The following is a 15,156-nucleotide window of genomic DNA, read 5'->3' on the forward strand; positions in this document are numbered from 1 at the left end:
AATTAGGACATAGCTAATGATCATATGTAGACTGTGCATCAGCCCTAGAGATTAACTACTTACATGCATGTCCTTAGTAGGGGGTCATGACAAGCAATGCCTGTCTTGCAGCTTTGTAAGCTCTGGCAAAATGTGATACTAAAAACCTACATGCTTTGGATGAGAGACATGAAGCGCTTTCTTCACCTAGGGAATGCTCATGCACGCCTGGGTCACCTACACTTGATTATAATGAGGGCAGAGTAGTTCAAGGCTCTGTCAGTAAGAGGTGCCTTCTAGCCTTGTAAGTTTGAATGCGAGCATTGACAGAATAGCATCTTGAAAAATATACAATCCGAACAGTGTCTTACTCTTTAAGATGGAACTAAACCATCAGTCAGGTGTTGAAACCCAGCCACTGTTACTGCACCGTATCAGAGATGTGGCCTGCTACAAAGCAAATATCTAAATGAGTGACTGCCAATGAGCTGTTTATATACCCATATGAATAGATATAACCTTGCCAGTTTTCTTTGGCCCATTTTCAACTCATAGTGACTAGTCTGATAAGCAGAATACCTATAATGTCATCATGCCTTAAATTGTGGTAAAAGACTAAGGGCTCTATTTTGACGGTCCATGCGCAAAACGCAGGGCACAAATGCTTTTAGGGCGTGTCAGAATCCATACTTGCTAATTTAAGCACGGGAAAATTCGTTTTGCGCCATGGCGCATGGTCTAAAAGGGTTGAGTTTATTTTCTTAATGAGTTATAGATGTGTTTTGAGAATAAACCAATCAGAGTCTCATTTCCCATTACCTTTAAGAGCCAGTTGCGTCGCGTCATGAGCGCATTTGTTATTTACATGACGTAAAGTAAGTTCACTTTCGCTTTTGCAAAACATCAATTAGCCTATAAATAATTAATTTAGTTTGTTAAGCGCAAAGATTTGTTTCAAAACTATTTCTAAATTTAGTTGTAATGTCCAGCAAACGAATAAATTAACATTGATAACGAAGTGTGTTCAAAAAAACGGAGTTATTTCCAAATACACCTGCTACGCCCCATACGTTCTAAAACCTGACAGGTGGACAAATCTAAGCTTGTTTTTTATAAAACAAATATAAACATGGATATAATAAATAATACTGCTAATAATAATAACATTATACAAAAGCAAATTGAATGAACTGAAAAAGCCTCCAGAGATGAAGAGAGTATGAAGGCAGTGGTTTTTAAATTCATGTAGGCTAGAAATTAATATGTTTTGTAATATTTTAATCATTTATATTTATATCCTATTATATATCCTTATTATATATATCCTTAATATATTATATCTTTTTCATATGTAAAGATATTTGCGTATTGCTCTGCATCTTGTTTGTAGTGTTTAAGCCAGACGCACTTTGCGCCAAACAAACTTTGTTCTGTTCTAAAGAACAGACTATTTACAGTTTCTCAAAATAGCAACGCGCCAAACAAGCCTGCTTTTTTAGACCAGAATGCCTATAATGCATTTGCTATTTAAACAGTGTGGCGCAACACCTCAAAATGACCCTTGCGCCAAGGTGAAAGTAGCAAATAGCAATTGTGTTGCGTCTTTAAAATGCTGGCATGATATCAACAAAACATGACAGGAAAAATTTTACAATGTGGCAATGTCTGAAAAATGGACAATTCAGAGATGGATTAAGCTTTTTTGCTTTGGACATGTATTAGTTTGGATTTATCATTTGCAACAAGAAATGCATAAATTCTTTTCCTTTTAATTTCAAATTCTTTATATTTTTTCTACTTGTCTAAAACAAAGATATTTAGAACAAAAAAATAAAATAAAAAATGCCATTCTTGGTTCATGTGTGAACTGACCTCATTAGAGTGTGTCCGATTCTGGTGTTTGGCTCGGTCTGATGCATTCGAAAAGGCTTTGTTGCAGCCTTCATGTTCACACACATATGGCTTCTCTCCTGTGTGTGAACGCAAATGTGTTTTCAGGTTCTCTAATCTGGAATATGCCTTTGAACAGCCTTCAAACTGAGATAAAAAAGGACAAAAATTTACACAGATTAGTTATAGACAGGTTTTTACAGCAGCTTCTTGAACTAAACCAAAATCCAGATCGCAAGCTCTCCTTACTGAAATGAGTGTCACAAATCTTCAAGTACCAAATGTGTTAAATGCAATTCTCACCGTGCATTTATGAGGCTTCTCTCCTGTGTGTCTGCGCATGTGCACCACCAGCATATACTGGGCCTTAAAGGGTTTCTGTTCTCTTGAACATTCCTCCCAGCGACACACAAATTCCTTTTTTTCTCCATGAATATGGTCATTATTTATGTGCTGTGAGAGGAAGAATACAGTCGGTCAAAAGTCATCTTAATGAATAAAAAAATATGATATGGAACTTTTGTCATGCTGTGGTATGCTTTGAGAAAAGCATTATTATTTTTTACAACTATGCAAAGTTCAAAGAATACCACATTCCTTTATTAACAATCAGTAAATTTAAGTAAAAATACTAACAATTAATATTTGAAATAATCAATTACTAAAGTTTAACAGGGGTAAAGCATCAGGAAAATGGCCCAAATATAATCAAAGTCTGTGGGGTTTTGCCTAAAAACAGAATACAATATTTTCCCAGGGGTACCATACAAGCTCCTTAACCCAGAGTTTTTTATTTTATTATATATTTTTTTTTTGCTCTGATTTCCAGTTTTTAAGCACACATATTTTAGCTGTAGTGCTTGCAAGCAAAATAAAACAGCTTTTGTGACGGGTCATGTGAATTGAAATGATAGCACCTAGAATTAAAATATTAGGATCAGAATCAATTGACTTATTTGATATTTCATTGTTTGAATGCTATACCTAAAGAATGTCTCCAAAGCTGGAAAACTCCAGAGCATGTAAAAAGTGTTCCAAGAGAGATGTTTTACATCTTTAAAAGAAGGGAGAGGTCTTACAAATATGTTGTTTAGTCTATAGGCAGTGTATGCAAGTAGTGTTGGGGAATGTTACTTTTGAATATTATACAATATTGAGTTACTCCTCAATATTGTGAATAATTGCGTTACTTAGTTACTTTTTATGGTAAGTAAAGCATCATGTTACTTTAGAGTTACTTTTACGTAATTTTTTTCTTGCCTGCCTGAGGTTTGATCTCTTTCAGAATTTGCAAGTTTTTTTCTTCTTCTTTTTTTTAATAGATGAGTTCTGCAATTAACTATACCTTAATTTACATAAAAAACATCAAACAAATAATTATTTAAGATAATGTTATCTTCTAAGAGCTTCCAGAGCTCAGCAATCAGCAATACATGCCAGAGATTTTTAAGTTTACGCAGTGTTTGCTACTTTTGTGATTTAATTTTTATTTTTTATTTTTTTGTTATATTATTTAAATAAATTTACTGCCCATTGAGACAATATCCTTTTCCCTTTCTTTCAATTAAAATACATCCGTTATAGAAATGTAAGGCTCTGGCACACTGAAAAAAAAATCAACGTAAAGTAAGCTTTCTATTCCTATGGGGAGCATTAATGTGACTGTTAATTTTGATTCAGCAATTTATTTTTCAAAAGCTAATCAATTAACAAATATAAACAAAAACTTGCAATACATTTAAAAAAACAGAACTCAAATATTATTAGCATGTTAATCTATTGTATTCATTTCAGTGTTTAATTTTCAATCACTATTATACCGTGGTAATATTTATAGAATTCTAAAATTAATTTCTAAACATCTACATCATCGTCTATATCATCTTCTCTTTTAATCATTATCTTTTTTATTTGAGTTGTTTCATGGCCAAATTTATAACAGTGATAATTTATTCCTGCCAAAGCTGCTTCTGCCTCATTAGTGCTTAGGTTGTAATATAATACTCTTTTTGTAGTTCATTAAATATTAAGTTGTTCAGTTTAAAAGCATATTTATAACTTTATATTTAAAAATAGTGTACATCTTACATTTTCAAAGGACATTTTAATACTTGCTTCTTTGTTTGCAATGCAATAGAATTACATAGATAGCATTATTTATCCAAATTTTTTTATTAATATTATGTACATTTTTTAATCAAACAATACATATCTATACAATTCCAGAAGTGAATCTGCAAAATAGAACAGGGTTTCAGATTCATCAACTGCACTTCTTTACAGTTTTTATTATCTACAGAATGGACTGGTTATTAACAGAAGTTCTGAAAAACAACAACAACAAAAAACTAGAATCGCTGAGGGGGAATGTTCCACTTACATTGTACATTTACTGATTTGTGTAGATTTGTTTAGGAGCACAGCCCTGCATGAACCTCTGGTTGGAACAATGCAGTGTGCATTGTGGATTTAACTGCTGCTCTCCACACTGAAATTTTACAACAAGAGACTGCTTCAATTGACTGCTCTAGCTTCAAAAATGGAATTAGTCACTCTGGCCAGGAGTTGTGAAGACTCTCATCAAGCGACCAAACATCAAGGCTCCACAGTTTGGGCTGGAAATGTCCTTCCTCAAAGGAATTGGTAATGGGGTTGCCAAAGCCACTGAACTATCTCTGTGAACCATGTCTGGTTCTTCCAGAGCGGGGTTGTTATAAGGATGGAATATTTGTCCTCCTTGATCAGTCTATTGAGCTGAGGCAACAAGGCAATTGAAGATATAAACACTGATGTTTATGGTAAAAATGCAAATCTCTGTTTATGCAACTTGATGGTCAAAAATGAAATTTGTAGCAATTACATTATTTAACCAATAGGTAGTGACAACCAGCCATCAAAATAATGCGACTTTCTTAAATAACTATACATCTAGTAATTAAACATGAGTGAGTTATTGAATCATTAATTGAAAATGAGACAAAAAACAAATATGATGTGTTGTACCCCCTTAATTGTTAGATTTATATATTTAGCATTATCAGCAACAGTGGGGATGATGATGTTTTTTCACAGTATTGACTATTTTACAATTTATTTTTATTCAGCTGGTTATTTCTTATTTTAGTTTTTTTTAGTTTTTTTTTTAATCAAAATTACATGTTCTAAATTAAGTTTGTTTAAACAAAAGTTTCTTGCATCACTGTTTTTCTAATAAATAGAAAGCAAACTATATTTGTCTCCTTCCTTTTCCGGCTGATGTGAAAAATGCTCTGATATGTGACTCAAAAGCCATAATGTGATCTGAACCATGAGATTTGTGAACCGTTACACCACTAGAAAATAGTGGCTGTAGAAGCCTAATTTGCTGTATGCTGGAAAAGCAATTTTCATTGGTTCTTTTTCCAGAAAACTTTACAGAATTTATGTCATTTAGCGTAATCAGGACAATGCCTCTGAAGTAAGTTTGTCTGTTAGTTAATTGAAATGGACCTTGTTTTATGGTCCAAAAGACCCAAGCTAAGACTTTCAAGATAGCTCTCAAGGACCTGCAGCCAAGTGACAAGTGGTGTTAGTTTTACAAGAGGCAGGTTGCTGTTAAGGGCAGGTGAGGCAAAAAAAAAAAAAAAAAAAAAAAAAAAACTCTGCAGGACTACAGCCAGCTCTTTTTCACAACCCAACTTGCCTATACTCCTGACAAATCTGATTGATCTGGATTGTGTTACTTCCACTAGACTTTTTTATTTAACTTTAAAATTTTTTTTTTTAATTTATTTTACTTTTGTAAGCGTTGTTGGGTTTTTTTTATCCGTATTTTAGGCCATTCAAGTACATGATTCTGCAAAGATCTCAGTGTACTACATTTGTGCTGTTATAGATTGTTTCTGTCCTTCAAATAGAAAGCCACCTAGTATATATATTTTTTCCCTAATGTATGTTTGCCTATTTGAAGAAAAATATTCATGTTGATGAGTATCTATGTCAGCTATGTCCATTATAGGGTCAATTCCTTGAGCTCTAATCAGGCTTGTAAAACTGTTTTAAGCGACAACCTTCTATGCAGACAACAGAGAATAGTTGAAATATAATTCATACATGGAAAAGGCAATTCATGCCAGGACTTTCAATTCATGTCAGGATTTTGTTTCTGTTTGCATAAAATTTGTACATTATCCTTTATAAGTACGATTTACCACATGAATCCAGTAGGGGGCCATAGAGATTCTTTTCTGGCTGTTGCCAGCTGCTCTAAATACATGTGCAACATTTTGTGAATATTCAGTGGGGGGATATAAGTACTCAACATGCCATGCTGTTTTCCTGGGGAAATAAAAATTTAAAGAAGATGTTGACATGGAATTGAACCAGATTTTGGTAAAAAAAAAAAAAAAGAAAAAAAAGAAAAAAAAAGAAATACACATAAAAATAAACCTAAAAAAATCTTAAAATTTAATTGCCATATTTTGATGGCAGCTTAATGATGGCTCTCATAATGAGGATTAAGTCTTTAACAGCATGCAAAATATTGATGATTCTGTGGGTCTCGTCTATCAAATCAGATCTTTATTTTGTATTTTCTATTGAATTCAAGTCAGGTGATTGGCTGGGCCATTCTAAAGCTTGATTTTTTTTCCCTTGAAAGCATTTGAGAGTTTCCCTGGCAATATTTTGGATCATTGTCTTGCTGAAATGTCCTCTTTGGTTTCTTCATCATCCTGGTAATGTAGGTGGTGGGACTGAATCAGTAAATATTAATTGCTGTCTGGGCTTTCACTGCCATTCTACCTCTCCCTTTCTTCATGTGTTCAAGAAATTTTTTGTGTTGTTTCATTTTTTTACACCTAACTTAATTTGTAAACTAATTAGTTTTGTTTCCTTTGCATTGCATATATAATTTATTTGGTAAATAAATAAAAAAAAAATAAAAAAAAAATATATATATATATATGTGTGTGTGTGTGTGTGTGTGTGTGTGTGTGTGTGTGTGTGTGTGTGTGTGTATGTATGTACATATATATCTCATGAATAGCAGTGCGATATCGCTGTAAATCGGTACTGGAGATAGGTGTGCGCTGGCTCGAGGCCGCAGATGCCTTAGTGCCCCCCACCAGTGTCGATATACAGCCATATCGTACTGCTACTTGTGTGATAACACGTTTATACAATACAGACATCTCAAGTCTCCCGCAAGTTCCAGGAGTGTCCCACAAATGGATAAAGACTCCCGGATGACCGCAGACGAATGCTAATCTCCTGGAAATTACGTGTCTCCCGCCCGGTCCTCAGATACGTCGTTGTAATAACTGATTTATTTTATCTTTGCATTGATGACAGTACATATATTACTTTCCAAACCTCTATCAGAGACCTTGGCATAGTGTTTCAGCATAATATATTCTAATTCTAATTAGATGTTTGTAACTGAATCTATTAATAACAAAACCTTTCTCATATATTTGTTATGTTAACAGAATAATTCATCACAATCCTTAACATAATCACCTGCATGATTGTCGTTTTAGCAACCCTTGTTTATTCTTTAGTTAATATAAACTTTCAAATATCAGTCTTGCAATTTATTAATGTGTTCATCACTGGCCACATCATGTGGTCTGCTATAACTGCAACAAACTATAAAAGCTTGAAGTGTTTGACTTGTAAGTTCCATTTTCAATTCTGCCCCAGACTACGCTTGGCAAATTGACCTCTGTCTGCAGCCATGGTTCAAGTCGAATGCATTTACAGACAACACAGACATGACTGCCATAGCAGAACATTCACAGTTGAAAGGTTTAATTGCAAACAGGCTAAAATAAATGTTGTTTTTACTATGATTTAGTGTTTTAATGTGAAAGTGTTTTATGTTGTATTCATGAAGAACCATTTGTTCTTCAATTTCTAAAAGATTGTAGATATGTCTTGCTTTCACAATTGACTAAAAGCTTAATACATTATTATATGAATGAGAATAGTATTGTATTGGTAATAATATCCTGATGAAATTGTATTTAATAATGCTATGCTAACACTGTCTTCTCTTCTCTCTAGTGCGCTGTATGGTATGCGAGTCTCAGTGTCTGACTTAAACAGGATTTCAAATAAACCCCTGTCACCTCCCATCACTACAGGCCTATGGCCTTGCCATGACAAGTGCTGACAGTTGTGCTGCTGTGGCAACTTTCAATCTAAGACTTCAGGCTGGGCTGAGTATGAACGGGGGATGTGTTTGGGGTAAAAGATATCGCACATTTTCTGAAAGCATCTCTAATACCAGAGTTGTCCAAGTGCAGCCCATCACCTTATTCACCCCTATTATTGATACACTCACCTCTGGCCTAATCAAACCCCAGTACTTCCTCCAGCGTTTTTCTTTTTCTCCTACAAACCATCAAATCCCTGTTGTGTTTATTCTATCTTTCTCTCAACAGGCTGCCTTTGCCTAGGTCTTTCTCATTTTCTCAATGTAATCCCTTTTTGTTCATCTGGTCATCTCTGTCACACACTGTGCAGTGAAGTTATAACGCAGAGTTCATGGTTTAATAAAAAAACTGAAAACACACACATTTTTATGCAAAAATCTGAGTGAATTTCTGGCATACACAGAGACAACAGTGAGCAGATCTTCTTGCCCTTTTCCTGTCCCAAAGCCAGTTGATTTCTAAGAGACAACCACAATTTCCTGAACATAAGTGAGTGGGAATAATGAACTCCCAAACAACAGTGCATCTAAGCAAAAAATGGAACGATCTCATATTGAACACATGGAAGAATATGAGAGAGAAATATAAATAGAAAAGTCAAGAGAAAACGACAAAACAGAGAAAGAAAGACAGTCAGCGAGTTGACTTCCCTCACATACAGAGTAGAAGAGGGGACAGGCCAGAGTGACAGCAGGAAGGCCAAGAAAAGGCAGAGTGAAACAGCTTCTAAAAAAGAATGAGAGGTGCCAGCAGAGACAGAGAGTGCAGCTCATCCTTTATTCCTCTTCATGACACAAAGACAGCCTGCATCACAGTTTTCCCTGTCACCTTGCGCAGTTGCAGCCAAACTTTCACAGAGTTTGGATAAGGACATGCGCATCTGTGTGTGCATGAGTGAGTGTTTATGTGTGCACCCTATATTTGCACTTCTACATCACTAGACGTCAAAGTCAGACTGTCATTCAAACCTTCCTTTTAGACAAAGAGTCGACCCTCTATCACCTGTCTGGGTTGAAAGTACAGTAACTGATAACTATGAGAATGTCATTCTTAACGGTCAAACAAACTTCCTTTCGCCTAGAAAATGTTGATTTATGGATAATTTGTATACATAAAATTATAGCATAATTTTGATGGCGTAGATTGTCTAACAAATGGAGTAACACATATACTTTCCTATGTCCTTATGATTATGAATAAAGTTGAATGTTTAAGGGCCTAGATTATATTATGACCTTAGTGTCATCTTCAGAAACAATAATGTGTTTCTGAAACTGAAATAATGTGTGTATTTACTTTTTCTGTATTCCAAATGATTTGTTTCCTCAGGATCTACCAAGCCAGGTCAGAGGTCATGGAGACCTCTTGAGTGGACATGAACTCTTGAAGAATTATTTGCCATTTAATGTGTCAAAACTTTTAAAGTAAATTTATTTGTATACAAGCTGCCAGTTTGGATGTTGATAATACTAGTTTTAACCAGTTCGATAAGATGGATGAGAGTACCAAACTGTACAGTCACACCCAACAGTCAAATTTATCAAATTAATTGAGTGTAGTTACCTCAAAATTTAATGGAAGTTAGTTCTACTCATTTGAAAAGAGTTTTGAACTCAGTCTTGAAGTTACTGTGTTATTTAAAAGACTGTAATGTTAAGTGGGACGGTGACGACAGAGGTGCAGATCCAAATGCAAGTTTATTGAGAAGGGTCAGGCAAGCAACGGTCAACACAGGGACAAACGGATGTATGCAGGCAATGCAGAGTTGTCGGGCGGTCAAAAGGCAGGCAGCAAGCACCGTAAAGAAACAAAATAAAGCGAGTGTCAGAAACAAGGCAAAGCAAGACAAATGCGTCGAAAAGTTCACAATACTGTTTACAAGACTAAGCAACTAGTGTGTGTGTGTGTGTGTGTGTGTGTGTGTGTGTGTGTGTGTGTGTGTGTGTGTGTGTGTGTGTTTGTGTGTGTGTGTGAGTGTGTGAGTGTGTGTGTGTGTGTGTGTGTGTGTGTATGTGTGTGTGTGTGCGTGTGTTGTGTGTGTGTGTCCTTGCTGCTTTTAAAGCCCATGTTATCAGTTCTGAACAGCTTCAGCTGTGTGTATTATCAATCAGCCAGGATTAGGAATCAGTGTGTGTGTGCAGTGCATGACTGGACCTTGTAGTCCGTATAATGGCGGATTTGTAGTATGAGGATCTGTGTGTTCAATAGCGATCTGCCAGGATTTAATCGCTGGTGATTGTGACATTGATTAAGTATGTGTTGATTAAGCATTAATAATGAACAACTGGGGTCTGTTCTTCGTACCTCGCTTAAATGATTTAAGATGATTTGGCAGATGCTGGATCTTTTAATCTTGATAACTGATCTCTGGCTAATCTGTTTCTTCAAACGAGTTCGCGAATCAGATTAAAATATCTGGATTAACTGATCTGGGATCGCTGCATGTGTTGTGAAGGACAGATCTATTGATCCTCGAAATCATGATCAGCAATGCAACGATTGGCTGACGGCACAGCAGTGTAATGACACCATCTGATTGATATTCAATTATCCATGTGAGCAAATAAAATACATAAAATTCGTAGTAAAGGGTTTGTTAAATATGAGCCGCGATAACTGTCCACCATTGTTGGGTGCTGCAGGCTTAACACTTTCATGTGTCCTGAGTATTTAGCAATTTATTTAGTTTTGCAGTAGATTTTCTTTAGTAGTTATTTACAGTAGGCTAGCTGGTTTGTTAATCGATGTGTAAAGAATAACTATGTTTAAATTGATTTTGCATCACAAAAGCATTTTGATATTGGTACAGGTGTCTTTTGCAACTTTTGTGAAGCATCAAATCATCATCTTATTAACTGTTAAAACATGGCCATGACTGCATAAAGATAGTATTCCTTTTTAAAAAGTCGCATATTGTGCATGTCTATTATCATACACAAATTTAAATAAAGCAATTATATGTGTTTGTATCTAAAAAGTTTATATCAATAAATGTTCTTTGAACCACCAGGTGGCAGTCTTTGTACTTTTATTTCGGAGAGCAGATTGCATAAATTTTAATTAATTTATATTTTTAACTTTCTATATAGTTAAAAAATATATATATTTACTATTTTTCAAAATGTATATAACTACTACTGTAAGAAAATATCAGCTTTCGGTACATACTTTTAGTATTATCTTTGCTTGAACTGACACTCAATCTAATCATGTTTATTTTGAAATGAGCCTGCTCCCAACCAGGTATGAGGTACCAGAACTGTTGCTATGACAACAACTCTCGGATGAGTTTTGAAGAACCAAACGATCCTGGATCGTGTCAAATCGTCAATATCCAAGCCCAGCTAATTGATTAATCCACCTACGAAGAACAGACCCCTGCTGATAACAAGCAGAATTACTGAACATAAACTACAGCTGACTTCAGTCACAGCCTTAAAAAATGAAACACATTCAGTCTCTTAAAATCTTATCAGAGGATCATTAAACAACTCCACAAACAGTATCAACAGCTTCACCAATTACTAACCTGCTTGACTTTATTTCTGTCAGACGTCTACAAAAGCCCTTAGCAAGACTCACTGAAAACAATCTTGTTAGATGTCACCATTGACTAGAACAGCAGTTCCTTTACTAGCGCTCTTTGACTTATAACTATATGTTAGAGCAAGAGACAGAAGAAACAATGTTATCAGGTTAAATAATCAAATTACTGAATCATAATTAATAATGCTATTTAAATTAGTTTCTAATAAAGTTGATGATGTGGTATTGGACGTGAAGTAATGAATAGTGTAGATGGTTATTTAACTATACAGTACTTTATTTAACTATACTTTATTAAGGGCTTCTTAAAAAAACATTCACATCTGAACCAAATACAGTAAGAGATGCAGACATCAAGAATTAGAGTATGGCTGTTTCTCAATATACAGTTGAAGTCAGCATTGTTAGCCCCCCTGAATTGTTAACCCCTGTTTATTTTTCCCCCAAGTTCTGTTTAATGGAGAGAAGATTTTTTCAACACATTTCTAAATATAATAGTTTTAATAACTCATTTCTAATAACTGATTTCTTTCGTCTTTGCCATGATGTCAGTGCATAATATTTTACTAGATATTTTTCAAAACACTTCTAAACTTAGAACTTAGCTTAAAGTGACATTTATAGGCTTAACTAGGTTAATTAGGTTAACTAGGCAGGTTAGTGTAATTAGGCAAGTTATTGTATAACAATTTTTTGTTCTGTAGACTAAAGGGGCTAATAGTTTTGACCTTCAAATATATATATATATATATATATATATATATATATATATATATATATATATATATATATATATATATATATATTTTTTTTTTTTTTTTAATTAAAAACAGTTTTCAGTCTAGCAGAAATAAAACAAAAAAGACTTTCTCCAGAAGAAAAAATATTATCAGACATACTGTCAAAATTTCCTTGCTCTATTAAACATTATTTCGGAAATATCTAAAAAAAAAAAAAAATTAATAGGGGGCTAATAATTATGACAATAACTGTATGTTCTTCAGCAATCTTGCGTCCTGTGTTCTTGTGTAACATCATCATCAACTGCAAGTTCATTTCCAAAACTCAAGATTGTTCCCGGATTTCAAGAAGTTCCCGGATTTGTTCTTGATATTGAGAATGCAAAGACACAGACTTGAGCACAAGTCATTGCAGCTGAATAAAGGAGATGGGAAGCACAGCCTTTAATACAGATTTATTATTAAAGTTCAGAGATATAACTTACCTGTCTCAGGAGTCTCCCTAAATGAGACGATGAAAGTTAACATTACAAAGTAAATCTTTCTAAAAGCATAAGCACATTAGGGGTGTTTACTTTTCTGTATTAAAATTAGTTTTATTTGTATTGTGCAACATATATTTGTAAGGTCTTTATGCATATTGCAAAAACAATAAATCGTTGTATGAGTGCTGTCATGTTTAAATAATCTTCCGACAATTTAAAATGCGTGAATGTCATGTGACCATTAGGAAGAATGCAGCACCTCATTTCTCACTGAAGGTGTTTCTCTGTTCTCGCAGTCTACTGAGTTTGTTTTTCTGGGGTAACTTGGCGAGAACAGTCTCTACAAGGACATGAGTCTTTTCTCAGCATTCATGGAATTGACAAACAGCTTCTGAGTGTCATTGATGGCAACACATTTCATGCTGTAGTGCATATGGGGGAATCATTCAAAACTCATCCATGGCTCCCAGCATGCACTGCAGCAATAATTATGTTACATCATTGAGATTCAGACTCTAATTCTTGATGTCTGTGTGTTTAAAGTGGTTCAGATGTTCAGTGTGTATCAATGCTGGGTTTCCTTATAAACTACTCAGGGTTTCTCTTAGGGTTCTCTATCATACACCCGGCGCAATACAGGGCATGGTGCAATGCAATTGTTTTTTTTAGTTTCAGCTATGTGCAAGAGTCAGTTTGACGTTTTCACCACTCTGTTTAAATAGCAAATGCATTTGCACTCATATGTGCGCCCATAAGCATCCTGGTCTAAAAAAGGAGGTGGGTTATGGCGCATTGCTGGCGCGTTGCTATTTTGAGGAACTAAATTGGACTGTTTAATAGACCAGCTGAAAAGAGGTCAGAAAGTCCAGCGCAGAGCGCGTTAGTTGGGCGCCTTGCTTAAACATTGCTTAAAACACACAGGATGCACAGCATACACAAATATCTTTACAAATGAAAAAGAATTAAAGGAATGAAATATTTAAAAAATTATTATTCTCTACATAAATATAAAAACCACTGCCTCCATGCCTTCATCATCTCAGGGGCTTTTTTCAGTTTATTCATGACAATTTGCTTTTGTATAATGTTATTATTATTACTATTATTAGTGGTGTTATTTATTATATGCATATTTATATTTGTTTTATTAAAAATAAGCTTAAATTTGCCCACCTGTCAGGTTTTGGACCATATGGGGCATAGCATGTGTATTTGGATATAACTCAGTTTTTTGAGCACACTTCGATATTATTGTTCATTTATTCATTTGCTGGAAATTAGAACTGAATTTAAAACAAAAATTAAAAAACAAATCTTTTGAAACAAATCTTTGCGCTAAACCAACAAAATTAATTATGTAGGCTAATGAATGTCTGTGCTTACATCACATTTCCTTATTCACGAGAGTGAAAGTGAAGGTAAAAAACGAGGAGGCTCATTTCTCATTCTCACACTGCAGATGCTTTGTTTTTTTGCTAGTGAGGCGTTCTCTTTTTCCACTTACAAAATCTGGCATGTAAATAACAAATAACAAATGCGCTATGCGCTGACTCTTAAAGGGAATGGGAAATAAGACTCTTATTGGTTTATTCTCAAAACACACATATAACTCATTAAGAGAATAAGCTCAACCCTGTTAAACCATGCAACACAGTGCAAAGCGGATTTTTCCGTCATTAAAACAGCAAAAGTGAATTCTGACAGACCCTAAATGCTTTTGCTGCCTACGCTTTGGACTTTGCGCCTGGATCATCAAAATAGAGCCCCCACAGTCTTAAACCGATGAGTGTTATTAAACTACTTTTGTTGTTTCATAATGTATTGTATATTTTTCTGAAAAACACAAACTCACCAGTAACGTTTGCCATTTTCAACAACTTTTTTTTTTTTTTGATAATTTTTTTGACAATAATTTTCATAAGACCCTTGAAAGAAATAACTGATTCTAAACATGCCTAAGGATAACTAAAATGCTTACCCTGAATAGACTCTTTTGGATTAATGATTATTTTTTTTACCCATCAAAAGTGCTCTTTTTATACATTCATCCTCCCTTTTACACCTTTCTCCTGGAGGTATTCTCTATGGCATGTGATCCATCTGCAGGCCCTGCCGCTTGGAGCAGAGAGAGAGATTGCAACACATCCCTGAATGTTGGTACACTCGCTTGTACAAATAAGCTTAATGCTGTCATGCCTGATGCATGACCTGCCTACACTGATAAAAGGATAGAAGAGTAAGATTGGGAAGTATTGGGGGTGGGTAGCGGGGGTGTTGGGGGTGTTGACACTAATGCCCTAATGGCCCAGTTTAATAGCA

At 34.8% G+C, this 15,156-nt stretch overlaps 1 protein-coding gene across 2 annotated transcripts in view; it reads right to left on the reverse strand.

Annotated features, from left to right (window-relative positions):
* gli3 (GLI family zinc finger 3) overlaps positions 1-15,156 on the reverse strand; it is a 340,422-nt gene that overhangs the window by 13,547 nt on the left and 311,719 nt on the right. For both annotated transcript variants that reach the window (XM_087308354.1, NM_205728.1), the window contains 2 exon segments: positions 2,173-2,322; positions 1,852-2,016 (listed from right to left, as the gene is read on the reverse strand). In XM_087308354.1, coding sequence (XP_087164480.1) covers positions 1,852-2,016; positions 2,173-2,322 — 315 coding nt within the window.

The sequence above is a fragment of the Danio rerio genome, chromosome 24, assembly GCF_052040795.2.
Source record: "Danio rerio strain M-AB ecotype USA chromosome 24, GRCz13ab, whole genome shotgun sequence".
Classification (NCBI taxonomy): Eukaryota; Metazoa; Chordata; class Actinopteri; order Cypriniformes; family Danionidae; genus Danio; species Danio rerio.